Source organism: Chamaea fasciata, unplaced genomic scaffold (assembly GCF_029207755.1).
Source record: "Chamaea fasciata isolate MVZ Bird 193981 ecotype frontalis unplaced genomic scaffold, bChaFas1.0.hap1 SCAF_13, whole genome shotgun sequence".
In the NCBI taxonomy this organism is placed as follows: Eukaryota; Metazoa; Chordata; class Aves; order Passeriformes; family Sylviidae; genus Chamaea; species Chamaea fasciata.
Window position 1 is genome coordinate 8,468,043 of NW_027094098.1, and position 26,510 is coordinate 8,494,552.

Consider the following 26,510-nt stretch of genomic DNA (forward strand, 5'->3'; position numbering starts at 1 on the left):
CAGTCACCTCAGCGCGGACATGGCCCGGGCTGCCTCCGCTCCGGTCCCCACACGGAGCCGGGCCCGGGACGCCGCCGGAGCCTGCGAGCCCGCCCTCAGCCCCGAGCCTGCGCGCCAACGGGCGGGCCCACCAGCCAATGGGCGGCCGGGCAGGGGTCGGACGGGCCAATGGGCGGCCGGGCAGGGGGCGGGCGGGCCAATGGGCAAGCCGCGCGCGCGGGGGGCGGGACGTCCGGCGCGCGGCGGGCGGGGGTCGCGGCGGGGCGGGTCCGGCCGGGCCGGCGCGGGGGGAGCGGACCGCGGGGGCTCAGCGCGGCCGCCGCCATGCCCGGCATCGACAAACTGCCCATCGAGGAGACGCTGGAGGACAGCCCGCAGGTGAGACAGGCCCGGCCGAGGCCGCATCGGGCCCAGCCCCTGCTCGCCGGGCCCAGCGCTGCTTCCCTGTCGCTCCCGGCCTCGGGAGAGCCGCGGCGGCGGCCGTGAGGGAGGGGAATGCCCCGGCAGCGCGGCGGGGACGCTGCCTGCATGGCCCCGCGGGGCTCCCACAGTCTCGGATCGGGCTTTCCGCCCCGGCCGTGCCCTCGAACGCTCTCCCGGGGTTCCGTGGCCCGCTGGCCCCTCGGCCGCTGCCGGGAGCGCTCCGGGCCCGGGGCCGCGGCCCCTCCGTCAGGGCAGCGCCGGCACCGCTCCCTGATCCCCCCGGCCTGCGCACCCGGGCTCGGTTCCGGACGCCTTGTGACCACGAAACCCGCGTTGCGTTCTCAAAATGATTTTTCCTGTTTGTTTTTTACTGCGGTGCATTAAGGTTTAATAGGGCCGCAGGAAAAGCAGGTGCTGGGGTAGCGCGGAGAGCGGGTGGGAAGCACATGGTGCTCGGAGGCCGCCCCTTGCTCCGGTTCTTCCCTTGCATTGCTGCCGCCTGAGCTGTGTCAGCCGTGCCTTGCACTGTGCTGGAGTGTCTTTCTGAAGTAGGAAACGCTTTATTCAATTGCTCTGGTTTCTCTGGCTGGCAGCAGCATCAGCAAGTCCTTGTACTGTGCTTCTTAGATGTGAGAAAAATGTTTGCAATGTATTTTCTTTTATGGCAGCCTTTTGAGTTAAGATCCTTTTTCTGATGCATGGTTTGCGTAGTGAGCGGGATGTCCTATATTGCAATAACATGTGCATTGGTAGTTCTAATTCCTTGGTCATAGGAAGAGAAACTTTCACTTGTTAAAAAGGGAAATTTAGCCCCTAAAATGACAGTAATTTTAACAATTCTATATCAAGTGGAAGGACGACTTTAAAAAGGCAAGAGAAGCCCATGCAGAAAAGGAATCATTGCTTTCCTAAGGACAGTGCCCCAGACAGACTCAAATGCTGCATGTGAGATGAGATCTGGCCTCTAATGTGGGTTCTGGTCCAGGGGACAAACCTGCTGTCATCTCATGAAGAGGAAAAAAAATTGAAAGTCTTTATTATAATACTGATTTTAAAAAAATACCTCTTCAAATTCTGTTCTTAGTGTAAGGGAGTCAGAACTATTCATCTTTATTGGAAATGTCAAATGTGAAAACATCAGCTTAGGATCATCTGAGGACATTTGGGAAGCACATGAAAAAATGTTACTTATTGGAATGTAATTGTAGTTCTAGACTCTTCCATGTGAGGTTATTTGTCATACAGACAAGCAAAGCCTGATTCAGCCCAATGTATTTGAGATGCTTAAGTAATAGGATTTGCCAATATTGTCTTCTGTTTTTGGTAGAAAATTTACATCTTTCAGTCAGTTTAATATTTCAGGTGAATTTTGGGAGCCAGGTCCTCTAGTAAGGACCTAGTGGTTTTCTGTTAGGATAGTCCATTTGTTACATTAGTTAATTTCTATTACTGTGAAATCAGTGCAGTGGAAATGGCATCAAATGTTGCTTGAAGAAAGCAGGACCTTCTCTCTGGAGGAGTTGCTATGACTTCCATTCATGCTGAATATTGAAAATCTCCTCAGCCTAGGTCGTTGTTTGGTGCTGCACTGTGGCCTGAAGTTCATGTTTCAGACATGACTGTAGATATATAAACGTCATATCAAACTTACTCTGTGTCTGAGGGAAAAAAAGGCTTTTCAAAAATGTCCAAACCCATTCATTTCCTGTTGTCACAGGATGAAAATCTAACCACTGTGCTTGTCTGGCCTAAACCAAATACATAGTCTTTTCCTATGCAAAACAGGGCAATTTCTGCATTAATTAGGATATATTACTCAGTGTGTATTTAGGGAGAGTTTCTGCTCACCCTGATTTGCATTCCCAAAGCATTGCACAACATAAAGCCAGAGACTCTGGTAGCACAGGCTCTGTCTCCTGTCACTTGCAGTGCCCTTCATCTGGTGGCACAGAAGGCTTAACACTGACTTCTGACAAGGGGGTTTCTTTGTGCAGCTTCTCCCTGCTCCTCTCCTGTTTGCCTGCTCACAAACATGGGTTGAGAGAATCCTAAAGAACATGCACAGTGATGCAGAATTTTACTAGAAATATAACTAAACAATTCCTCTAATTTTCTGCTAAGCAGAAGTCTGCCACAACCTGTTTACAGTTTCAGGGTAATTTCTTTCCATCATATGGTGTTAGTTTGGTGGCTGAACATCAATAACTGACATTTTAAAAATAAAACAGAAATATTTTTTCAGTGTTCAGTTTTAATGAGTAAATATACTACAGAAACCTTACATAATACTCCTTTAAAATTACAAGCTCAGGTTTATTTATGTTCAGGTGTAAAGGTTATGAGTATATAATTCATTGGTTATAGTACCATGTAATTTTTTCTTTTGCATTCTTTACTGTATGTCTACTTCAATGGGAGAGTCGAGGCTGTTAGGATGACACATGTTGCCACACCTGGCAAAGATCTGAATTCTCCTCCACCTCCTTCCGCTTGTTTTATAAACTAGAACCAGCATTAAAGCTATTTATGGTGTTGATTATGCTGTTTGATTATACTTTTTAATATTTAAATATCTTTTAGACATTATATAGCATGGCAGTAGTTGTGATACACCTAATGCAACTTGGATAAAAGAAATTTATGTCAAAAGAATTGCTAAATGATGTAATTTATATACGTTTAAAATGTATTCTTTCATTATCATTAAAAGCAAAAAATCAGAAATAGTTGAAAAAGGCCTTCATGCTTCAAGGGGAGATGGACTAGAGACTTCAGTAATTTCAAGACAGCCTAGGGAAGACTGAAAAATAGAATTTCCAATTTCAAGTGTTTAACAATCATAGTTTGGGGAAAAAACAATTATGTGCTTATGATTCTTTCAATTTTCTGTCTGGACATTAGTTTTAGTGTAAACATAGAAACAAAGCATGGTTCTTTTGCTAAAACATGGCTAAAGTATTTCCTCCGTGGCTCTTCCAAGTGCGGCTCCTCCTTCTATAGTCAAGCATCCCAAGCAATGTTTTAAGAAAAGCCAGTGTAATGCAGAGTTACTGGTACATCCTCTGCTTCGCCCTCTTTGGGAGTTTTGTCTTGGTGGAAGGAAGCCATTCAGAATCCTCATGGTGAGGAATGACCTTGCTTCCAAGTGCGAAAAGGTTGCAAGAACATGGAGTCAGCATCTCATTTAAGCTTACAGGCAAATTACACCTGAGCAACCTGATTGCCTTTTCATCGAGTCAGTCATTTGAGCAGAAGGGAGAGCAGGGGATGTCAGTCACCGAGTTATACCAGGACTCTGACATGGTCTAGCAGCATTCTTCTGGCCAAAAGGGAGAGGTATGGACTGTGGCCTGAGTGGAAAAACTGGCTGCATAGTTGGGCTTACAGGTGGAGATCGGTGTTACAGTTTAGTAGCTGGCCAGTGATGACAGAGGTTGGTTTTTGAGGTGGATGCTGTTAAGCACCATCAGTGGTGCAGGCAGTGCAGCTGGACACAGGAGTCATCAGGCTTGTGGGTGACATCAGCTAAGGAACAGACAGACTGTCAGGCTGGGGTAAGGACAGAAGGACAGATCTTTTCAGTCCCTTTCAGTGGTGAGAAACATGTATGTTGAGGACAATCAAATGCAGGTTGTATTGTTTGTTTTGGTTTGGTGTAGCTCCTAACCTTTTGATCACAGAATTGATGGTTATTCCACAGGTAAATTATAGGTCTAAGTACAACCAGCAACTGTCTGTGTTCAGGTTGGACAGTATGGGACAGTCACAGGCTTTATTTGGATCTCACTGCAGAGGAAATATGTATACCTGGCAAGCTGTTTAATACCAGTAATCTTTACCCTTCTCCTTAGGGATGTACCATAGTGAGCCCAGTGCTTGCCCACAGTTTCACCATTTAACAGTTGTCCATTTCCCTTGGCCCTTTCCTTGCTGAAAATGTATTAACCCGGAGAGAGGCTGACAGTAGGAAGAAGGCTGAGGTTGAATGTCTGTAAGATTCTTTGGCATGCAACAAGTATCATACCTTTAAGCAGTATTGGAGGGTTTATAAAATTTTCAATAATGAAACCTGAAATAATGCTATTTAAGTCTGAAATTCCATTATATTTAAACTCTTCTAACTTGTCATATTTGTGTTTTGGCTGTTTGATTGTTACAGACCCGCTCTTTGCTGGGAGTGTTTGAAGAAGATGCTGCTGCCATATCCAATTACATCAATCAATTGTTTCAAGCCATGCACAGAATATATGATGCTCAGGTAGTGTTTATGAAATTTTTGAATGCATTGTAAGGCTTTGGAACCCCATTTCTTGCTTTTTTGACATTATCATGAGCAATGTGCTTTTCTTTAACTTCCATATGCTTTAAATGTAGAAGTGAAATAAAGTAAGAATGTTTGTTTTTCTGTATGTTAGGGAGAAGACTAAATTCTTGTGATTCTTTTTGCAATAGAATTTGTTATGACATGTGACATGATGTTTTCTGTTCTCCAAGTAGCTCTAATGTGTTTCCCAAGTGTTTCTAAAATGCTGCACACACTAAAATTATCTAGGTGTGTACAATAGTATGTATCAAGTGGGAGGTTATTACCCACAATAAATTTATATTTTACTCACCAAGAAATAATTCCACTTTTGTCCCAGAAACAGAATCTATTTTGTATGTTTTTCTAAAAATTTGAGTTTATGGCTGTATTTTTAATTTATATGTACTTTAAATGTTTGACTTTTTGTATTGATTTTCATGTTTCCCTTTTTTTAATCAGAATGAATTAAGTGCAGCAACTCATCTGACTTCAAAGCTTCTGAAGGAATATGAGAAACAGGTACTGCATAAATCATGTTGTCTGTGTGTGGTCAGGACTGTGTTTTTGCAGTCTTTTATCTCCCAGAGCCCAGTGTAAAATGTATTTAGGTTTGGTCCAGATAAAATGAACTGCTGTGGTTGGTGGTTCAAACCATTGCCAAAAGAATCTACTGATTTTATTTTAGTTCTCCCAACTAAACCAGAATGAAGTTCCACTTACCATGAAGAATATTAATAACTTCTGAAATATTTTACTTTTTGATTTATTTTTTTGAGAATTGCTTAGGTTAGTTCTGTTTTGGTTTTACTTTATAAACCTGTTTACCCTTAAGTGCTTAAATATCAATAGTCACAAAGAGAAGAGCTTGCATTGCAATCTCCAAATTTCAACCATAATTTACTGTGTGAGCATAATTCCATCTCTGAAAGCACAGATTCTGGAATCCATAACTTTATTCCCTTGTAACCTGTACTATGAAGGGTTCTCTGTTTGTAGCTTTGCTGCTGGGTTTCCCTTTCTGAGGTTAAAAATGTTAAAAACAAAAATTGGCTTCTTTTAAGAGGCTGCTGCTACCTGTCCTCCTTTTCACCTAATGAGGTGAACTGCTTCAGTGTGTCTTAACTGTGTAATATTTTAAAATAATGGAATACCTGATATATTCATAGAGATGATGAATCCAGTTTTGTGAATGGTAGAAAACACTGCAAACAACAAAAAACTCTTTTTGTCTTTTCAGCGTTTTCCGCTCGGGGGAGATGATGAAGTCATGACTTCCACTCTGCAGCAATTTGCAAAAGTGATTGATGAGGTAAGTGCTTGTATGTGCTTTGCTAATCCTGTCAGGTACAGACTTCAACTGCCGAATTACTCCTTTTTTAAGGCAGGAGGTACAGAAATGGCATTCATTTGTCAACAAGGTAACAATTAATTGTATATTGTAGCATGTATTTAAAGCTATGTAACCTTAAGATAAAGAATGAATTTGGCAAAATGAGGATACATTGCTGAGGAAAAATGTAATTTAACTACTAGAGATAGGCCAAAACCATTAGACAGTGGCAGTTGGCAACTGTGTACATGAAGGTGTCTGTATTGCCTGATTTCAGGTACCTGACTGACAGAGGACCCTCCTGCTGTCTCTCTTAGACACTGACTCATAGGACACACAACTGAGCTAAGAGCTGAATCAGGATTTTTGCTGTGATCCCTCTCCTCACTTAATCAACATTTCAGGAGGAGGATTGTATTTTGTTCTACTTCTGTGAGCTGTGAAAGATGGGCTGTGACATAGCTGGAGGGAAATCAGAAAAATAAACTGACTAGTCAGGATGAATGAGGCCATTTTTGGGCATGATCCAGTAACTTGGAAAAGTTCAGACAAAAACAACTCTAAAGCTTTCTGGTAAAAAGATGATGATGAGATCTGGAACCTAGAAAAAAGTAGCTGCAAAAATGTATTTGAGTTGTACATGATCTCTTTGATGCCCACCTATTGTGATTTGATTTGGTCTCAGCACTGCTTTCCTTAGATTTTCTTCTTTTGTCTTTTTCAGCTCAGCTCTTGCCATGCCGTACTTTCAACTCAGCTTGCAGATGCAATGATGTTTCCTATTACCCAGTTTAAAGAAAGGGATCTAAAAGGTAGAGGACTTGACCAAATACTGTTTTTTATCAACAACAGCAACAACAAAAACATAGCATTTAATCTTCAGAGCTCTTGTTTCACTAAATAGAATACACCCCTTACTTTTCAGCTCTCAAAAGTATGCGTCTCCCATTTAAAAAGAGAAGTAAGTTATTTCTATTCATGAGAGTATTACAGTTGAACTTAACATTATTATTGTTTCAATAAAAGTATTACTTATATTAGGGAAGCACTTCTATTCACGATGAACAATTCGCAGCTACTCAAAAACGTTAGGAAAGAAGAGTTTTCAGATAATTTGCATTTTCAGGATGGATTTGTATATCAGATCGTGACCAATATAATTGCTGGGCTAAGCTCTAAGGGCAAAGTGCCAAAGTTGTAGTACTTACTATATTGAGATGTAGTAATGTGGTTGTTCAACCCTGCTGGGAGTACAGGTGAGACTTCTTACGTGCAGACATAAGGTGCTTCCAGCTTCTCATTTTCGTAATAATTTTATCTTGTGCCTGGTTTAAAATAACATCTAATGTGTGTGATGATGATAGATTTTACTCAAGATACTGACTGGACTGAACAGGCAGCAGTGGCAAATTCTTCTTCCAAGTAGAAATTATGAGTTAAACCCCAAGTAACTCAAATAGCCCTATTGTGGACATTCTATAGTGGGTATACCTAAGGTATGAGTATCTGAAGTCTAAATGGAAATAAAAATTACAAGTCTTTCATAAGACTTCCAGCTCTTCATGAATCTTGGAACATACTTCTTTGGCAGTAGTTCACAGGGAAATGATGGATTGAAAAGATTATGGTTTGTTTTATTTTTTTGGACAAGGGATCATGACTATCCTAAGGCTGATATTACTTCTCAGGACCTGAAAAATTTCCTGTTAGTACTCACTGAAGAGGCATCCTTGAGGCAATAATCGCAAATTAAATTTTCCCACTGGAAGATCTAGCCACCAGCTGGTGTAGTTTGTAATGACCCTGCACTTCTTTATGGACTTCACAGGCACTTCCTGAACAGTTTTTTTGTAGTTGCTTTATGATAAGGCTGGCCACAGCTCTCTGCTGGTTTGTATTGAAATATAGCGCAAACCACAACCAAGATCAGAACAGGTGTAAGGTATTGTGCTGGCTCCAGTTCTTGACACAGTGAGACAATAACCAGCTGGAACTCAGCTAGGAGGGGTCCCAGTGTGGTTTGGGCTTTGATATTTCCCATCTCCTGTGCTTCCATTTCCCCAGCTTAAACCAGAACCCAGACTGGAACTACAGGTGACATACTTGTATTGATGATGACTTTCAAAGATTTTTGAAAAGAATTCCTCCTTACAGTATAGTTTGTTTGTTTGATCCTCAGGCCCCAGGTAGGAGCAGATTTGCCTGGCCATGCCTGTGCTGGCAGCTCCGTATGGTAAAGTGTTACCTTCAACTGCTCAGTAGTGAAACATTACATGAGAAACTGTAATACATAACTGTTACATGAATAACTTATTTAAATTGTGATACGTTGTTTTTTAGAGATATTAACTCTAAAAGAAGTTTTCCAAATTGCAAGCAATGGTAAGTGTAAAGTACTTAATCTTATATTACAAGACAACAGTATTATTGTAGACTATTATTTGTATTTAACTAGTGGAGTTAAGCCAGTTAAAAGTAACTAATTAAGGTGTCAGTTTTCTGAGTGATACTTAGGCACTCAGCTTTCCCTGGTTCACATGTAAATCCCTGCTTTGTGTACTGAAGCATTAAGGCAAATTGAAAGGGTTTTTTACTACACCTTAAGTGTATGTATGATTATTAAATAATGTAGGATTATGCCACCAAAATTACAAAAAGAGTAAGGTGCTAGCTCACTTCCTAAAGTGAAAAAAACCAGATCAATAAAAAAACTTACCTTCCTAAAATGAATTTCATGGTTCTCCCCCCTATTTTCAGAAGTTATTTTTTTAACTGCCTCTAATATATCCATGTAGAGAACGTATTATTTAAATAAGATTTTACTTCCCTCAGTGAAAATTGTTTCATTGCTTTAGAAGTAAAAAAGATTTAGGTACAGGTTTTCATAATGTAAAGTTTCTCTACTTAATGGACAGTTCTTCTTTGAAAAATAGTGGATGCTTAGGGAACTTTGTAACAGTTTGGCAACATTTGCATCTGGTAAAAATTTTTCTTCAGCCCAAGTATTTGTTGCAGTGATTATAAACAGACAAGAGCAATTCCTCAAGGTGTTAATATGACAGAACTTCACATTCAGCTGTCTGTGTTACAGTTTGATAGAAACGGTTTTCTGCTGTTTCATAAGTCGTTAATTTATGAAAATGATCATAAATTCTCTCTTGATTGCTTAGACCATGATGCTGCCATTACCAGATACAGTCGGTTGTCAAAAAGAAAGGAAAATGAAAAGGTTTGTAAAACAAAATCTTAATATAAAGATTTTTAGAGAAGATAAGAAGTAATTTTCATCTATATATATTTATGATGGAACACAGTGTATGGCAGATTCTGTTTTGATAGTTTATGCTTTAGCAGTCTAGACAAAAAAGCAGGTTTCTCCAACACATGGCTGGCCTGTAATACTGACAATGCTTTAGGAATAATACTGTGATATCATATTCAGTTTGGTTTTGTGAAGAAATAACCACACTTCCCAGGTAGAAAAGAGTGCTGGTTTTGTTTTTCACATATCTCATGTTTAAGTTAGAGAAGCAGAATTGCCAAATAAAATATGCAGCAGCTGGTGATAGAGGGTAGAACATGACGTTGGGTTTTTCCATGCTGGCTGTAAAGCTGTCCAGAAGGCACGTGATCAATGTCAAGTCTCAAACATTCTTTTTTTTTCCCTCCCCTTGTCTGTGTCTCTTCAGATCAAGGCTGAAGTTACAGAAGATGTATACACATCAAGGAAAAAACAGCATCAGACTATGATGCATTATTTCTGTGCATTAAATACTCTCCAGTACAAAAAGAAAATTTCTTTGCTAGAGCCCTTGCTAGGATACATGCAAGCTCAGGTAATTTCAGATTCTGAAAGCTGTAGGTCTGAAAGAAGATATTAAAGTATTTCATGAAGATTGATGTACTAAAATCCATTGCAAGCCCTCTTCTGCAGTCCAAGGAAGGAAATGGAGAAAAAGACCCGCCCATCCAACTGCTCTGAGCTGCTAGAGCTGCTGCCCTGACCATGCCATTAGTTAGCACTGGTCCTTGCTCACTCACTGCAGGAATCTCTTCATGAGATGCCCTCGCTGCCATCAGAGTGTCTTTCAGCAAAGTCTGGGTGACAAATACAATGGTTAACTTCCCCCCAAAACCCAGATGGTTGGATTTCACTGCTGGGCATTTGATTCCACTAAATGGAAGAGCTGATTAGAGCTTTCATGCAAGTCCACATGGAAAGTGAACCTTCTCAGCAAGTAACATGTAGACAGTTAAATTCATTCTATGGCAGCTGTTCTGAAATGAGATAGTCATCAAAAGCCACATAACTACTGTTTTCAATTGAGGCTGTGGAAGAGCCAGAATGCTAAAAACATTCTGGTTTGGTTTTGCTTAATTAGTTCATGATTGGTTTATTTGAGGATGGATGCAAGAGAAAATATAACCATGATAAAGTTATTTGGATGGACTTGATTCATATTTTTTGAAGTATGTCATTAAGCATGGGCTTTGGGTTTTTTTGCAAGTCAAGTTTTCCAGCATCTGGCACTGCTACAGTGACCTGAGTAGAAATTACCTTCTGCACACTGTCTGAAAGCTTTCCAAAGGCAAGAACTCTTGCTTCCTTTTGAAACTTTGCAGCTTGTATTTAAGAGCCAAGTTCTGCATGTTTTGTGCAGTAAAGTAGTGCAGCCTGTTGCTTAGGTGAAGCTTTTTGCTGAATCTAAGAAACGGAAGGGCCGAGCCATGTCCCATGGCTTCCTGTTCTGAGATTTCTCATGGCTAACCTCAGTTTAGCTGTGGCAGATTTTCTGGCCCATTGTGGACTACCCTGTGCTTAAAATACATATTGTTAGTTCCCTGTGGATGGCCTCGGACCAATCCTCACAGGTTTGTTCTCTCCTATGTGCCCCAGTTAACGCCCCCTTAACAACAGTTAGCAGAATGGTGGGCTTGAAAAATGACAGAGAGACCTTGGGAGTTTTTCCAGGGCAGTTCTGTGTGCTTCTGTATTTCCTCCAGGCAGCTCTGTTCGCATCCTTGTGACACAGATCCCACTGCAGGGCCAGCAGCAGCCTTCACCTGCAGCCACACCCATTCTGCTGCTTTTAGTAAGAGGCTTTGGTGGGAATGATGGATGAAAACAGATTTCCCTGAGAAACTAAACTCCCATGACTTCATCTGTTAATTGTTAGTATAGTTTTATTAATGACTAAATTCTCCCTTTTCCTCCTTTTTTTTTTAAGATAAGCTTTTTTAAAATGGGTTCAGAAAATCTTACTGAGCAACTGGAAGAATTTTTGACCAATATTGGCACAAGTGTACAGAAGTAAGTTGATTTTGTTGAATTTTGAACTTGATTATCAAGGTCATTTTTTCTGTTTCTACTTATTAATAAATTATCTTTGTTAATAACACATTTTAATCTTAGTGTTCGCAGGGAAATGGATTGTGAAGTAGAAAACATGCAACAAACTATAGAGGACTTGGAAGTAGCCAGTGATCCACTGTATTTGCCTGATCCCGATCCTATAAAATTTCCTGCTCATAGGAATCTAACGCGGAAAGCTGGCTATCTCAATACAAGAAAGTAAGAGTAACTTGTTATTTAAAAATTCCAGAGGATTTAATTTTGGGAAAGGAAAGCTAAAGAAGCTGATTTTTTTTTTTTTTTTTAAGATGTTAGCTATGCTGATTTTATAAATTTAGTTGAAAAAGTCACATAAAAGCTATTCTGTTTCTTTCTTTGGACTTGTTTACCTAATTACTATTAAATTCATTGTCACACTGACATAATGTCATTCAGGTGCAAAGTATCATTATCCTGATCTTAGTCTAATTTTGCCTGAATTTTCACAGTTAAAAAAAAGTTTTGAGAGTGTAATTTCTTTGCATCCTAACTTGGAAGTAGTAAGATTCCATCTATCAGGCTTGTTCTGGAAGTGTCTGTTAAAGCTTTGGGATTCAAGTTACTAATAAAACATCATAATTTTGATCTAAACAAGGCAAAACACTCTGTTAACCAAAATACCCTTGGAAGCAGCTTCTGGATTCCATGCAGCAGTGGCTCGTTGTCCACAGGAGGGAGCTGTGCCTCTAAGGAAATCTTAACAGCTGGTTTTCAGAGCTAGTAAAAATAAGTTGTAACATTTCGATTTTTTTACTGTAATGTATATAATAAGCTCCAAGGAATAAAAAAAAAAGATGATTACTTTTACAACAGTTAAATACTCACTGAGTGGGGCATGAATTTCTGTATTAGAATACAGTTGAAGCAACTAATATTATAGAGTGTCTGAGCAAGAAGGGAGGCTAACTGAGGACTTCTTTTTATCTTTTAGTAAGACAGGGCTGGTGTCGTCCAGCTGGGAGAGACAGTTTTACTTCACTCAAGGTGGAAATCTGATGAGCCAGGCAAGAGGTGATGTGGCTGGAGGACTTGTCATGGACATAGACAACTGCTCTGTGATGGCTGTGGACTGTGAGGACAGACGGTACTGTTTTCAGATAACGTCTTTTGATGGCAAAAAGTGAGTGGTCTTACATTGTTGTTTTGTGTAAGAAATACTGGACTGACTAATTAAGAAAGATGGTGTGCCTTTTATCAGGATGTTAGCCTGATAAATTTGGTGGATATTTAGAAGCAAAATCTGGGATATCCTTTTAAATGTGTAATGTCTAGATTTTTGTTTATAAAATCAACAAAATCTATAATGTAGCTGAGCAGTATTTCAGAATAAGTTTATGATAATCAGTAGACAATCACATATTACTGCATTTTGTGAATACTTAAGTATTACATTACATTAGATTTGCATTGCTTTTCTGTTTCCTGTTGAAAGGAAAGCGTAGGTCCCTCCCCACCCTAATTATATAGTGTTGACTGCACTCAGCACAAACACAATCTTCAGCCTTTCATAACTTGTTCAGTGTGTAAATATGAAAATGTAATTTCCTGGCTAACTGTACTTGTTAGGCATTTTAAATACACAAAATTGTGTTTTTCATTCTCCTCTTTCAGGTCTTCAATCTTACAGGCAGAAAGTAAAAAAGATTATGAAGAGGTAAGCTTATAGGAGGTGTGCATGGAGCCCAGTGATTTTCTGCTGCACAGAAAGAATACATTCCTAACCATAGCTGGATACTGCATATTTTTTTCTGTTTCTACTTATTAATAAATTATCTATGTTAGTAACACCTTGTTTATCTTAGTGTTGCTGTTAGTTTCCTTCTTCAGATAAAAGTTGAAAAGCCAGGAACAGGAGCAAATGGTTTTCCAGAGCAGAGATAGAAAAGCAAAACTGAAATTTTATAATCTCTTGAGGAAACAGTGTAATCTGCAGCACAGAATAAAGAAGAACTGATGAAGAGTTGATAAGAGAATCCTGATTAAGTTTTTTTTTTTTATTCCTTAGAGTTGTGAGTTAAGCTTTCTGTAGTTAAGTTTTGACTAAAATTTTTGTGAGTAAAATCCAAAAGTGCAAAGTGCAGTATGCAGGTGGCAGTGAATTTAATGACAAGCTGGGCGTGCAGAATATTTGGCTCCCTGAATTTGCAAAGAAAGTAGAAAAAGTGCTAAAACTAGCAACTCAGTTACTCATTCAAGTTTGTTTAGAAAGCATGTCAAATTAATTTGTTTTCTATTTTTTTCCTCCTTTTCAGTGGATATGCACCATAAACAACATATCTAAGCAGATATATCTAAGTGAAAACCCTGAGGTAACTTCACTAAAATCTATTATCAGTAGTATTTAAACATCTATACTTATAGAGTAAATTGATATTGCTACAAACTTACATAACAATTTTTTGCTTACTAAATTAGGGGAATTGGCCTAATAAAAACTGTTTTATAAGAGAGCATGTATCTCTATATGAAGTGTGTCTTCATGGGTTTTAGTTCACAGCTGAGGGATGCATTTCCCCAAATGAGATTTTTCTTTTGTGTTTTCCGGGCTACATTTGCTTATTTTGCCAGAGTTATCATTGGAACTTTTCTCTATTGCTGCTTTTTATTAACGTTGGCAGTATTGTAAGGCCAATGTGTTCTTTTTAATTGAGAAAGTTAACTTCAGGATATGTGTTTGAAGAAAAGTTAAAAGAAAATGCTGCAGATGTGCTGGTGAAAATGTAAGAATGCAAGATTTTCATGAAGGGTTGAATTTACAGTTTCTCCCAGTTGCATAGAAATAAAATCTGAAAGATTATTTTAAGAAAAATGTTTTCAGTTATTTTTTCCCATCTGTGCTGCAGGAAATTGCTGCCCGTGTGAACCAGTCAGCTCTGGAGGCTGTCACTCCTTCTCCTTCCTTTCAGCAGAGGCACGAGAGCATGAGGCCAGCTGTGTAAGTGAAGCAGCCAGAGGGCATTGAGGTGCACATATAAAAAGAGAATCCTGAATAAAGTTCCAGGGGAAAAAAAAAGCCTAGCGAACCTACAAAGCTTTCTGTGATCAGAACTAAATCTTTGATAGGCCAGAGGAAAATTTCCTGATCGCTGAAAATTTCCTTTCACTGCTGAAGCACTGGTGAGCATCCATTGTTACAAGTAATCCCAGTGCCAGCTGGTGGACACTTTGGTTGGTTTCATCATACCTGTTTTGTCATGTGATTTCATGATGAGATTTTTCTTCATGTGTCCAGCTCCTGGAAGCAGACCTCAGATTGTGTTATACTTAATACATGATTATGTATTGATGTTAAAACAATCTGATGCAATTATTAATGGAAGTAGTAACTTTAACTTAAATTTGACTGGGTACAGAGATTTGTTTGCTATACCCCCATCTTCAGGTTTTTAGTTTTTGTTTTACTTTACGTCTAAGTTCTGGAATATTGTATTGGTGTCCCCTATGGTTTAATTTATTATCCACCACCCTGAACTCACACACCCTAACTTTGCCTTTTTGGTTTTGCTGTAGGCAATCTCGTCCTCCTGCAGCTCGTACCAGCAGCACAGGGTCACTGGGATCTGACTCAGCAGCTCTCTCAGCACTTTCCTTGGATTCCCTTGTTGCCCCTGACACTCCGATCCAATTTGACATCATATCTCCAGTCAGTGAAGATCTGCCTGGCCAAGCAAAATCATCAGGGCAATCGGGCAGGTAGGAAAAGCAGAGAGAAGGAAAAAAATCCCTAAAGTTAATGTTACTGATTCAAAAACAAACAAACAAGAAAACCACATATAAGATGCAGCTTCAGCACACACATTGCCTTTTCCTTGACTGATGTCACAAATTTTGCAGTGGCCAGTGAAGCAAAACAATTTGTTAAACTGTTAAATGGAATTGTAAAAAAGGCTTAATTACATCACTAGAGTCAAGGTGTAGTTTTCTATTTTGCAGCAGCTTTTCTTGCTTTAACAGCCTATGCTTTTATTTATTGATTTATTTTAAAGTTTTGGTTTCACAAAGTATTTTCCTTTCCTATTGCTTGCTCACCCAGCAGCTTGGGTTATTTCCTCTTGGAAACTCAAGAGAAATTTGGTAGCCCTGCCTCCAGGTGATGATGGCATACGATGACACTCCTCTTAAGCTGAAAGGTGAGTGAAAATGGTCTAGGCTTCTAGAGTAATTTCACATACAGACAAGTTAAAATCATCTAAGAGTTCACCCAAAACATAAAAACATTTTCTCCTACTTGTTATTGTGTTTGAGTGGGAGATGTACTAAAAACCAAAGACCTGTAAATGATCACTGCATTTCTAGAGCTATATATATAGAATTCAGATATTAAGAAAATGTATCTGCAGATCCAACTGCTCTTAATCACAACAAAAACTGCCAAAGAAATGAAAACAAATTTATGTGACTCCTGTCACAAAAATGTGTTATAGCCCCCTGCCTCTAGGAAAATATTTGAATTTTGAATTGCATCTCACAGGTATAAGAGTTGAAATTATATATACACAACCAGTTTTTCCATTTTTCAACAGTTTCCTTTTTGTGGTGTTGTTTGGTATAGCAGGATAAGCAAGTGGCCAACTAGATCCTTCAGAATACACTGATTTAAAATAGACTTGAACTGTATTGCAGGAAGTGGGAAGTGTAAGACTTAGCTGAATTCCTGTGGTAGCCTGGTCTAACTCAGTTGGTCTTAGCAGGGTGCCAGTAACACCAAGGCTGTGGGTTCAATCCCTGAATGAGCCATTCACTAGAGAATTGGACTCGATGATCCTTGCAGGTCCCTTCCAACTCAAAATATTTTGTGATGTCATCAGTTATAATTCTAGCCTAGAAAATAATATTTTTCATAGCATAAACTATAGAGTTGAGCTCAGTATTTTCACCTTCAATGAAGAACTGCAGTGTTTGTACAGATAGGTAACATCTGTAGGTTTGTTATTAAAAAAGAAGTACTTCCCTTGGTTTCTGATACTGATGACATATATTTAAATTTTATTTTTGCCTTTTGAGAGATCCTGTGAGATTTTGCATTTACTGTTGCAGTTTAATATTGAATGACAAGAAAAGTCTGAGCAATAGAGGATGCTAGTTGAAAGAATTTGCTTTTACTGTAATTATACAGGTCAGCATTTAATGGGATGGCTCTTGATTGAGTCCACGTTATCTAAACATTGTAGCAATGCCATCTTGGCTTCAATCTAGAAAAATTTTATTACTTTAAACCAGATATCTCCTTAGTTAAAACATGTCTGATAATTGATAAACTGGCAGTGAGTATGTGTAACGGAACAATTTTTTTTCTCATAGTTCTGCAATTTGCTTCTAGTACACTAACTGTCGAGGTGACACTTTCATTAATCCCATAAAAAACCTGATTTGAACTATATTGAACCCTTGCCAATAGCTTTTCAGCCAAAGAGAACGAGTAATTTCCTCTACAAATTTTAAATAAAATGTCCCCATTTCCTGTGCTCATTCCTTTCCTGTTTCTGACAAATGCAGACTTGGAAGCCTAGAGTATTTTCACTTTTCTCTGTAACTGGTAGTAATTCTGTCTCTGAGAGCCAGAAATAGCCACATTTCTCTTGACCCTCTAGGAGTAAAACCCCAGTGATGTTTTGAGAAAGCTGCATTTGAAATAAGCCCACGGGCTTCTCTTGAGTAAGTAATTCAACACCTTGACAGTGATGAGAAGTGGGTGCTCCTATGGAGTACTGAAAGGGCCTGGTTTTTGGCTGTGCTTCCTGAAGCTGTTTTGTGAAATTTCATCCCCTAAAACTACACCTTTTCAGACATTACCAAGGTTTTGGTTTGGGCTTAATTCCAATGTAAAAAAACCAAAATGTGAGCAAAGCTTTCTATGGCAGCAATAGGACAGTAATATCTCTTATTTTCCCCATAATCTGTGTCCTCACATACAGCAAGTTATGTCTCACTCCTGATGAAATTGCTTCTCCTTATGATTCATGATACATTATTCCTCCAGATTACAAGTTTGTGAACTCATTACATGTTGGTATTTGACACAGCATGAGACTACTGCACTGTCCATGAATGGTTCCTGTATTCTGACTCCTGCTTTAATGTTTTCATCTTTTAATAGACGCACAAATCCATTTGGTGAATCTGGAGGCTCAAAACCTGAAACAGAAGGTAAAACAAAAATTTCATTGCAATGCAAAATGAAAATAAATTTTGACAATGATAGTTCTGTTTTCATCTCTAGCTTCTCTCTTTAACTTAACACCAGTTTTAAAATGCTTAATTACGAGGTATTTGATAAGTCAAGTTAAATCAAACTACTGTCTGAAAATCTTCTGTAAAAATGATTCATTGCATCTTTTGTATTCATTGGCCAAATGAAAAATGTGTGATGTGCTGTGTAGTAACTGCATCTCTAATTGCTAAGTAGGAGCAGTCTCTTTCCAAGTTAGCAGGAGTTGGAGTTTTCCTGACCGCAGTCCACCTTTGGTTTTCAATGGGAAACCCAAAATGGCGGGGGGTTTTTTCAATCCTTTTCTTTTTTCTTAGATTCAATTCTTCATCAGTTATTTATTGTAAGATTTCTTGGCTCTATGGAAGTGAAGTCTGATGAAAGCCCAGATGTTGTTTATGAAACAATGCGTCAAATTCTCGCAGCTCGTGCCATCCATAACGTTTTCAGGATGACAGAATCACACTTGTTAGTCACTTGTGACTGTTTAAAGTAAGTTTGCTTCCTGACTTCTACTGATGTTTATTTACAGAATGATCTTCTTTCACTTTGGTAAAATCTGCTTTCTGGTTTGTCTTTAAAAACAAATTTTTAGGTTAATTGATCCACAGACACAAGTTACAAGACTACAAGTAAGTAACTTTCCATTTTAAGATAAATATCCAGCAATGTAATTATTTGACTTTAAGAATATTATCATTAGATGATAATCACTGATAGCATGAGATTTCCAGCCAAATTTCCAGTGCTCTTAGGAGACCAATGCAGACATTTAGAAGCACTTGCAAAACAGGTTTAGGGGAGTGATTTCAATAGGTCAAATTGGCTTTTGATACTGCCTTCCTCCTGTGATCTGAGAGGGTGAAATAGTAAAGAGGCAACATTAATGATGGAGTCACATTAGTTCTGAAGTCCAAGAGGGTTTGTTTTCGGTTTGGTTTCTCTGTTTTGTTTAGGGGTTTTGTTTTTAATGCATAATTGCCTTGAGGGTGTTGAATGGTTTCTAGTTTGATTTCTTGTTTTTCTCCTTCTTTATCAAAAATGCACTTGAAAAGAGTAAGTGGAATTCTTCTTAGGATATCAAATAATGCCAGCTTCTTTCTTTAGTAATAGCAGTCTTTATTCTTCATATTTCAAAACTATACCCTTTTTCCCTTTTTATGCCTAATTTATGGTCTGTCTTTTTGTGTGTGTGTGTGTTTTTAAAAACATTCCTTTTTTTGGAGGTTCTGAATTGCTTTCCTTTTCATAAAAGGAAATCTTGAGCATGGAAAAATAAAAATATCTTGATATTAAAAGTTTGACATTAAGTTCAAAAATGCTCCAAAGCTGTCACCTTTTACAGGTGAGGTACATCAACTGAGGGTGTGTCCCATGTGCTAAATGCAAACATCACATCCTGTCAGTTTGTAGCAGCTGTGGTAGGGACTCTCAACATTTTTAAGTTTATTGTTTGATGAATCATAGAAAGATAATTTTAAGTCCAACCTCTTTTAGGAATAAGAATGCAAAACAGTTTTCTTGTAACAAACTAATGAGGGTATGTGATTTGTATGGGTTGGGGTGGGTTTTTTCTTGCTTATATAATTAGGAGAACTGAGCTAATTGCAGTAAAGGTTTTTGAGAAGTAGTGCTTTTACATGGAACTAAATATTGAAAGCTTAGTCACAAATATAACTATAATGAATTATTAAAACAAAACAGGAGTGCATCCACTTTTAGGAAGATGACTGACTCATACTGTAAATGTGGTCCCTTTTTCTTACATGGAGTGTGTTTTTTGACATTTGCTTGTTTTGTCATAACTTAGTCTAATCTGTTTGTGTTTCATAATTACATTTGGTCAGGTAACTTCTTGTGCTGTGGTTGTGCATTAATGAACGTGCAGTGTATTGAAACCTTGTGTGGTGAGTCTTTGGAATCAGTTTTAATCTCTCTGTATCTGATCCTTTTGGCAGTTTCCTTTGCCCAATGTAGTGCTGTATGCCACACACCAGGAGAACAAGCGCCTGTTTGGATTTGTGCTTAGAACCTCAGGAGGGAGAGTGGAGAGCCGCCAGACTTCCATCTGCTATATATTTGAATCAAATAATGAAGGGGAAAAGGTATTGGTGGATGGTTGTGACTTGTATCAGTTGTGAATATGGATTCCAAGATGCTAGATCCATTCCAGCTGTCTCAGGCATTTTTTGTGTACTGAAAAAGTCAAACCTGTCATTTTAAGTGCCTGCAAATGCTTTAATGTGCTGTTGTATCTAATCTGGGATGCTGGCTTAAATTTAAAGGCATTTTTTAATTGTTTCCTATCTGTTTTGTGTTTAGATTTGTGACTCTGTTGGACTGGCCAAACAGATAGCTTTTCATGCAGAACTGGTAAGAATCTTTTTGGGGCAAAGGATGCTTGGGAATGGAAGGAAGGAGGTATACTTAATATGTGTAATAGATGGTATTCTGCAAGATGCTTCTAGATGCAGCAATACTGTTGTGTATTTTAAGGGTTTTTTTCCCTAGAATTTTAATTCAAATGAAAAGACTGACCAATATCTACTGTAGAACAATATTCAATATAGGATTCATTTTGCTACTTTTAACAACCACACCAGTCCTTTAAAAGCAGAATAATCATAACAGTGATGTCACAGTCTTGAGCAAGCTCGTATCAATCAGTAGTGTCTCAAACATGTCAGGCTGTTGTTACTGACTTTATTTATATTTTTGCCCTTTAGGACCGAAAAGCCTCAGAAAAGCAGAAAGAAATGGACAGAGTCAAAGAGAAACAGCAAAAAGAACTGAATAAACAAAAGCAAATTGAGAAGGTACCTTTTGTCATTATTTCTTAATATTATTTTTCTACTTACTTTCTTCTGCAGTTTTCTACAAAGCTGTCCACTAACAGTATTGATAGATCATTTAGAAATCGTAATAATGGCATCCTGTGTCCATTGGAGATGACTCTAAGGGTAATACTCTTTTTCTGATTTCCCAACCCTCCTTCCCAACTTAGGACTTGGAGGAGCAGAGCCGGTTGATAGCAGCTTCCAGCAGATCCAACCAGAGCAGCACAGAAGGACAGTTTGTAGTTGTTAGCAGCAGCCAGTCAGAAGACAGTGATTTAGGAGAAGATGGAAAGAAGAAGAGAGAATCTGAAGCCTAAGGTTGCCCGCTTCATTAAAATTGGAATCATGAATATATCTGGTGAAATGGCACAAGTTCTGCGAGAGGTGCAATGTAGGTGGAGGGTCTGTCGTGTTATAGAAAAGACTTCACAATATATAGACCCTATTATGCCTTGATTTTTCTTTCTCAGTTAAGTGATTTCCATTTCCTGTCAGTGTAATTTCTCTTGTATGCCAGATGAAGCACAGTGATGCTGCCATGTTTATTGCAAACACGTTTTCTCAAGGCTTCTCTGCAGTATGGGAAAAAATGTGGGGGGTTTCCCCACTTACCTCTGTGCAATTGACTGCTTTTGGAAGCAAAACTGAAAACTCATTGACCTTCAGCAGTAACACTGAAATTTGTTCTTTACACTGCAGTATGGAGAACACCTTGCTGGAAACAAAAGTGGATGTCCAAATAAGACAGTGCTAAGCTTTACCCACTTTGTTGCACATACCTGTTCTTAGATTTAGAAAGAAGGATCCCCATTAACATCAGTGAGATGTGCAATAGTTCTAAACAGAAGGTTCTTTCTTGTTTCATTTTGCATGGGATGATACTATCTTGATTGTTATTTTTTGGTGAATACAACGCCAAAAAAAATTCTTTCAACAGGAGAAAAAGATACTGTCAGACCCAGATAAGAGCTGATGAGATGCAGTTGAACTTTGCTGTATAAGGGAAAAGCATTCCTCATCAAATTGTAAGAGTAATGTATATAGCCTTGTAGCACAAGTGCCATGTTCTTGGTTTTTCCCCAGTACTTGGAATAGAAAGCTGTAAACCTTTGAGTTCATTTTTATTAAACATGCTTAGAGTTGCAGGAACATCTTGAATTCCATCATATGAAAAATCTTCTGCATATGTAAATGCCTTGCTGCTAGCATACTCCATCTACTGAAAATGAGTTGAGGCTCTTTAGTGTTTTTGTGATTTTGCAATCAGAATTTACCAGTTCTGAAGTAAGAGATGACACTAATCCTACATCCTAGAGTCAGTTCTGGAAAGCATTTTTCAGAGTGGTGTCTGTTTACAGCTTGTAATCTGCGCTCCATATTCCATACCCTATGTAATATTTATTTTGTATAGTATTAGATGTGCATTCACCTTTTGATCCAGAAAAGAAATCTCGTTTGAAGAGAAATATTTATTTTTGCACTAATTACTATAAATATTAAAATCCAGAGGAACAGAAGATAGCTTTCTAATAGTGGCATGAAAATAACAGGCTATGTAGAGAGAAAAGAATATACTTATATTCCAAGTTATAATATAACAGTTATGAGTGATTTACAGATCATTGCAGGGCATTTCTGGTGTTCAGGAATGGAAGCAATTTTCAGAGTATCTCCTCAGCAGCTGGTGGTGGCCCAGCCCTTCCTAGCTAGAGTTGCTCAGTGCTGATAAAGTGAGGAATCTCAGGTTGTATCTGCTGGATGGCTGTAGGTGCACAGAGGGCTCTTGTAACACATGAGAGTGCCCTGCATTGGCCTAAGCTGGCAGCCTCCTCCTGCCCTCGGCGCTGGAGATGTGACTTTGTGTGCAGGAGTTGGTGGCCTCAGCTCCTGTGACAGGGGAGTAGGGCAGCCCTGGGCAGGGGCTTGAGCAGCCACCAAAGGCTCTGCCTTGAAAAAGGAGCGGGGGGAGGCTGACAGAGAGCTGCCAGGTTCTCTTCCCGAGTTAGTTACCAGCTCCTGTTCCAGTGCATTTTTCATCCCCAGAGTAGCCAGTCCCTTGTAGAAATACTTGTTATTGCCCAGTTAGGTCCCATAGTATTGCCCTGTGGCTGGATTTGGCTGGCACAGTGCCACATGGACCACACCAAACTGAGGCTTCTTTTAAAAGACAGTGGCATTTTTATTTCACATCTAGGCTTCCATTCTAAGCTCCCATTTTTAAGAGATTATTTTTATTCTTGCCAACAAAAAAGTACAAAGAGGCACCAAATCAAATTTTTTCCCTTTTTTGTGCTTAAATCAAGGCTTACAGAGAGTGGCAAGGCAGTTTGTCTCTGCAAATTATTCCAATTAATGTTTGTTTGTTTGTGTTTGTTTTTCTTTACTGATATTTGTTTTCTATCGAATAATATCACAGGGTAGCTCAAAGTTACTGTGTCGTACTTGTATCTTTCTCAAGTATTTACTGAGGATGAAGCCGTTTGGAAACAGCCCAAATGAAATCAGTGATCTCCAGTGTCTAGAATCCAGTCCTCAGCTTATCAGAGATGGACTGATTAAGCACTGGAGCTGCAGGCTTCAGAGGGAGGACAAATAATAGACAAGCAGTCTCATGAAAAAGCATTTCTAATGTGCAGCCTGTTTTGCATTGGCCTTATTGAAGAAGTGTCAGAAAATGGAATTACTGTATTTTTCTCAAAAACTATCATTACTCATATAGATATAAATCTGCAAAGATGAGGAAGAAAGGCTAATAAAGTTGGCAAGTGAATTTACTGTCAAATAGGATTTTTTGGATTTAGCAATAAATACTGGAATTATTCCATTTGCTTTTTAGGCTTTCCATATATGCCATTAAATGTAGCTTTCTAAAACAGAGTTAGGAGCGACGTATATTTCACTTACGTTGAATGATTCTCATCTTAACTACTAAAAGACTGATGTCCGTGAATGAAATTTAGGGGTTGTTTGTTTGCTTATTTAGGGGAGTTTCACTGGTGTAAAATGAGTAAGAAGGCATAAAAGCATCTGGGATAAAGATGAAAGTTGGAAGAGCAAAGGGCATGTCAGCAGAGCTGGGGAAGTCAGACAGAGTAGTAGTAGAGTTAGCAGGGGAGTGAGAATTACTGAGCTTCACCTAGGGAGGATCACACAGGTTGTAATTAGAACTATCTCAAGGCAAAAACAGCTGCGGAGGTTTTATCCATGCCCTTCTTCCCAAAAGGAAAAGCTTTGGTACCTTTTTTCCTATAAGGTTTAGAACTACTTCATTAGAAAACAGCTTTGTTGAAAAAAAATCAGAATGATGCTTGGTATTTTCCTTGAGAGTATATAACTTTTAGTGGGAACACTTCATGATCTGCTGGGAATTGCTGTGGTAGGACTTCACCACCAGAGTATTTAATTATTGTAACTAAACTACTAGATGGTTTCATTTCCTAATTTACAGGAGATTAAATAAACTCTCCTGTTTATTATTTCCTATTGCCTTTTATTCACAAACTGATCTTTCAGGCGCTTTCAGCTGAAGCTGTAGTTTGCTTCATGTGCATCTACTATTAGTCACTCCTGAAAATATTCTTTCATGTCCATCATTTTGAAGTGACTTCATGTAGGTATTGAATTGGCAGGGTTGTTCAGGACTAACTTTTTATGTTGCCAATTGCAGCCTCATAATTACTGCCAAACTTTTATCCCTTAAGTAAGAGGATATGAAGCTTGCTACACTGTGTAGATTTACACACTGCAGACCAAGCCAGTCTTGCTGTCAGCCGTTTCAAGCTACATACATTCTTTATGTATGTAATGGCATGAATATACAAATATATCAGGTGTGCTTATGGGTATGCATTTTATTGCATTACAGATGATAGCCAGCACTCCTCTGTGGCCACTGCTAGATTTGGCCAAGTCCGAAACAGAGGACAAGATCAAAGTCATGTACTACTTAAACATATCTAACTGGATATGATCAGGTAGTGAAAAGTCAGTTGTATGCCATTGTCTTACTTCCTTAATCTGTTTGAGTTTGAAATTGTATCAAGACAATTTACTGTCTTACAGAAAAGTAATATCTGAGTTAAGAAACATTTCCCTTCTAGAGGGCTGTCAGATTTCCTCTGTATATGGATGTAAACCCAAAGGTGAAAATTGTGAAACAGCTGAAGCTATTTATGAAGCTGTAATTGATGTACATGGATATAAAGAAATAAATTTGTCTGTTTAAGGTAAATTCTGTCTATGCTTAAGGGACATTCTGATTAATTAGTTGCACGGCATTCGGGACAAACCAATGGTGAAAACTATGCTACAATATAGTCTCTTATCATTTAGGAAATAGTTCACTTACAGAAAGAAAATTACCACTGCTTAGTGAATTTAGTAGAGATACTATCTAGTGTAACAGCAAAAGGTGATCCTTTATATTCTTTCGCTTGCTCTGTATTACAAAAATTATTGCAAGTTAGTTAGTCCCCAAAGCTTTTTGTTTTAATTAAGCACTAAGTTGACTTTTTTTTTCCCTGCCACAGTGGTATCTAAATTGTCATGACAAGAGTAAGTCAGTGTATCTTTGTGAATGCACTTGTATTCCTAATGAAGTTTATATTGCAAGCCGAGGATTTTGTACAATCTTTCTGGTCATTTTTATAATAGAGTGGAGTGGTCAAATTCTTATGATGGTGTTCTGGATTGGTCCTGTTCTGGTGAAGTGTAAGTGATTTTTGCAGTGTTTGAGACTGACTTGCACATTATCCCTGAATAGCTGTATTAAGAACAACCAATGGCATATTTATGTCAACTCTGAGTGTTGTGTCTTAATCTTGGAAATATGGATAGTAACCTATTGTGCCAGGGCTCCAGTCAGCATTTTATATTTTAAATAAAAGCTTAACTATAGTAACTTTCTGGGTGGGACTTGTACTGATGCAAAAGCCTCCTGCATTCTTCATCATACTGACTTTCAGGAAATACCATTAAACAAAGTTCTGACATGCAGGTAGAGCCTTCCATTGTCAAGTGTAGCTCAGTTCTCTTCTATTAATTTTTATAGTATTAGCCAGATAACCTCAGAGGAAGTTGTTACACTTGGGAATGCTCTTCACTTACTTTTGCAACAATCAGAGGCTGAAGGTGAGCAGGAGCTGTGGCAGCTGGCTGGGCAGGGCCCGTGGTGGGGCAGTGACAGGGCAGCGAGGGCTCTGCGGAACAAGCCGAGGGCAGAGGCTCTACCAGCGCAACCACTACCATGGACACTGGACATATCTTCACAGGCTGAGTTAGTTTATCATGGGATAAACACCATGTAAAAACCATGGGCCATAACCACGTTACGGTTAAATTTGAATTTTATAAGGTTTGTAGATTTTTCTGGGGTAAAGCAGACTTTTGAATTCTGTAACTTCTGTGATAAAGATGCATGTTTAACTAGGAAAAAAAGAATCTATGCTTACTTGATTATGAAGTAATAAATACTACTAATGCCAAATGTGTTGAACTTTTTTTTTCTAAAATAGGAACTGACATTTGCAGTATTTTTAGAAGGAACAGGCCTGCTGTAGGTCTTTTCTAAGACTTCTGTAACACTTCCTAAAATGACAGGGCTCCACAAGTTTAAGCTTCATCTCTATAGAGAGAAACTCCAAAAATTGCAAACATGGCTTTGGACAGCACTGTGTAAGGCAAACTCAGTTCTAGAGAGAATAGTCCAGGTTCATGGTGGATGAGACATACCAGCACCTGAGAAGGAGCTGCAGAATTAACACAGCTTTCCGCCGTGCCACCTTGTTGAAATACTGGTATGGCACATGACCTGCTGTGGTAAGCAGAGGTTTCTCAAGCTTAATCCCATTTCATTGCCAAGAATGGGACGGGGATTGTTTTATTGGGCAGAGAAGAATTACTTAAGTTGCTACTAAGAACTTCACTCTAGGACTTCACAAATAAAAACTACTTCTTGTCAAGAGAAGGGAAGTAGTACAAGAGAGCACTACCTCCCTTCCTCGTTTTAGTTTTAG

The 26,510-nt window shown here is 38.8% G+C and overlaps 1 protein-coding gene across 1 annotated transcript; it reads left to right on the forward strand.

Moving 5' to 3' along the window:
* The first annotated feature begins 262 nt into the window (after positions 1-262).
* On the forward strand, positions 263-25,998 carry APPL1 (adaptor protein, phosphotyrosine interacting with PH domain and leucine zipper 1). The gene is made up of 22 exons (XM_066195048.1): positions 263-378; positions 4,583-4,681; positions 5,189-5,248; positions 5,967-6,038; positions 6,784-6,871; positions 8,400-8,441; positions 9,230-9,288; positions 9,749-9,895; positions 11,288-11,370; positions 11,473-11,631; positions 12,383-12,571; positions 13,063-13,105; positions 13,704-13,760; positions 14,295-14,386; positions 14,962-15,144; positions 17,549-17,598; positions 17,977-18,151; positions 18,255-18,291; positions 19,618-19,764; positions 19,982-20,032; positions 20,386-20,475; positions 20,664-25,998. The coding sequence occupies exons 1-22, from the start codon at positions 325-327 to the stop codon at positions 20,811-20,813; spliced, it is 2,127 nt and encodes a 708-aa protein (XP_066051145.1). The 5' UTR covers positions 263-324; the 3' UTR covers positions 20,814-25,998.
* The last annotated feature ends 512 nt before the right edge of the window (positions 25,999-26,510 follow it).